Source organism: Buceros rhinoceros, unplaced genomic scaffold, assembly GCF_000710305.1.
Source record: "Buceros rhinoceros silvestris isolate BGI_N320 unplaced genomic scaffold, ASM71030v1 scaffold27800, whole genome shotgun sequence".
Taxonomy (NCBI): Eukaryota; Metazoa; Chordata; class Aves; order Bucerotiformes; family Bucerotidae; genus Buceros; species Buceros rhinoceros.
Genome location: NW_010391714.1, coordinates 3167 through 4289, shown reverse-complemented (window position 1 = coordinate 4289; position 1123 = coordinate 3167). Strand labels below are relative to the sequence as shown.

The following is a 1123-nucleotide window of genomic DNA, read 5'->3' as shown; positions in this document are numbered from 1 at the left end:
CTGACCATGACCCATCGATCCAGCCTGTCCACAGACCCCTCCGTGGAGCCCCTCGACCCTCCAGCAGATCAACAAACCCACCTAACTCGGTGTCATCTGCAGCTGACTGAGGGTGCCCTTGATCTACTCGAAGCTGCTTGAGGGTATTAAAACACCACGAGGCCACGGCACCGGTGCAACGGTGACTGACTTTGCAACGCAAGCGCAGCATCTTCCTTACCAGACGCCCCAGCCCGGGATTCCCACCGCCTGGATAATGCTGATCACCAGCTGGGCCATGAAGGTGAAGAAGAAGGCCATAAAACTGAAGGAACTGTCTGTCCTGCAAGAGAAGGCTCGGTCACTCCCTGCATCTCCAGCCCCGCTGCGCTGCAAGGGAAGGGAGATGCTCCCAGGTCTTGGAGCCTTTCGGGGCAGGAAGGAAAACAACGACAAAAAAAGACCGTGAGAAGCCAGGCTGAGGTGTGACCACTTACTTGAAAGCTTTGTAAATAGGTCTAAACCAGCAGACATAGGAGCAGGGCGTAAAGAGAATGAGCCAGAGAATTGCCAGTCCAAAATTAACAGCTCCGCCGCCTCCAATCAGCCATGCGAGGCAGCCAACGAGATTCACCGCCAAGGTGATGCTGTTCACTGCAAACACACACACACACACACACAGAGGAAGCAGAGTAGCGCGTACGCAAGGATGACACGAGAGACCCCGACCCCAGGGATGCCCGCGCGGGGCTGACCTCCAGCTAAGCGCTACGTGCGCTGGATTTCCCTTCACTCAACTCAAATTGAGCCGGTTGAGGCCGGGGAGCATCCCCGGGCCAGCCAAAGGGGCACTAAGAGGAAAAAAAGAAGAAAAATCTATATATGTCACTCCGAGCTGTCAGCTCTTAAGCAGGTCCAAGGCTCGAGGACAGGGAGAAGCCGTATCCTCCCGCCGCCGGCAGCCAGGGCACATTTGCACCAATGGAACGACACTGGAGGAGTCAAAGTGAAGCTTTCTCGCTTGCCTCCATCCATAGCTTCGCTCAAGGAGCTTGGGCAGGAGTTCCCCGAGCTACCACCTCCTGAGCAGAGAGCTGCAGCCCCGGCCCCCGCCTCGGCGGGCTTGGGGGGGGGGGGGGCGGTG

At 57.6% G+C, this 1123-nt stretch overlaps 1 protein-coding gene across 1 annotated transcript in view; it reads right to left on the bottom strand.

Moving 5' to 3' along the window:
• Window positions 1-220: 220 nt before the first annotated feature.
• SCAMP5 (secretory carrier membrane protein 5) overlaps window positions 221-1123 on the bottom strand; it is a gene marked incomplete at its 3' end in the record, with an annotated part of 2959 nt that continues 2056 nt past the window's right edge. Inside the window, exons 3-4 of the mRNA XM_010142833.1 lie at window positions 477-633; window positions 221-322 (exon numbers count right to left, since the gene is read on the bottom strand). Coding sequence (XP_010141135.1) covers window positions 221-322; window positions 477-633 — 259 coding nt within the window. The remainder of the gene's footprint in view (window positions 323-476; window positions 634-1123) is intronic.